This window comes from Aplysia californica, unplaced genomic scaffold (genome assembly GCF_000002075.1).
Source record: "Aplysia californica isolate F4 #8 unplaced genomic scaffold, AplCal3.0 scaffold00166, whole genome shotgun sequence".
In the NCBI taxonomy this organism is placed as follows: domain Eukaryota; kingdom Metazoa; phylum Mollusca; class Gastropoda; order Aplysiida; family Aplysiidae; genus Aplysia; species Aplysia californica.
In genome coordinates this window covers 1,323,070-1,323,468 of record NW_004797436.1, presented here as the reverse complement: position 1 = coordinate 1,323,468, position 399 = coordinate 1,323,070, and the positions used below count along the sequence as shown (strand labels likewise).

The following is a 399-nucleotide window of genomic DNA, read 5'->3' as shown; positions in this document are numbered from 1 at the left end:
CCCCAGGTTCCAGCGAGGTGCCTGGGCCATCATGTAGCGGAGGAAGTCTTGTGTGTGTTGGAGAAGAAGCTGCGGAGCACCATGATCTGGCCGATGCCGATGAGAACCACCACCAGCGACTCGCCGATCGACCAGTACAGCACACGCTCGTTCAGGTCCTCGGCGAAGGCTCGACCTTGGGCCTCTCGCAGACGGTGGTGGGTCTGGTGGTCCAGCACAGACTTGAGGTTCTCAAACACGTTCACGCTCGACGTCTCCATCTGGACACACACACAAATAGACACATGGTTAGACACACACAAATAGACACACGGTTAGACACACACAAATAGACACACGGTTAGACACACACACACACACACACACAAATAGACACACGGTTAGACACACACAAATAGA

The 399-nt window shown here is 54.1% G+C and overlaps 1 protein-coding gene across 1 annotated transcript in view; it reads right to left on the bottom strand.

Moving 5' to 3' along the window:
* The window catches only part of LOC101849207 (transmembrane emp24 domain-containing protein 3), a gene marked incomplete at both ends in the record, with an annotated part of 11,280 nt that continues 10,881 nt past the window's right edge, over window positions 1–399 (bottom strand). The window contains 1 exon segment of the mRNA XM_005097892.2: window positions 1–260. Within this exon segment, the coding sequence (XP_005097949.1) occupies window positions 30–260 (231 nt within the window).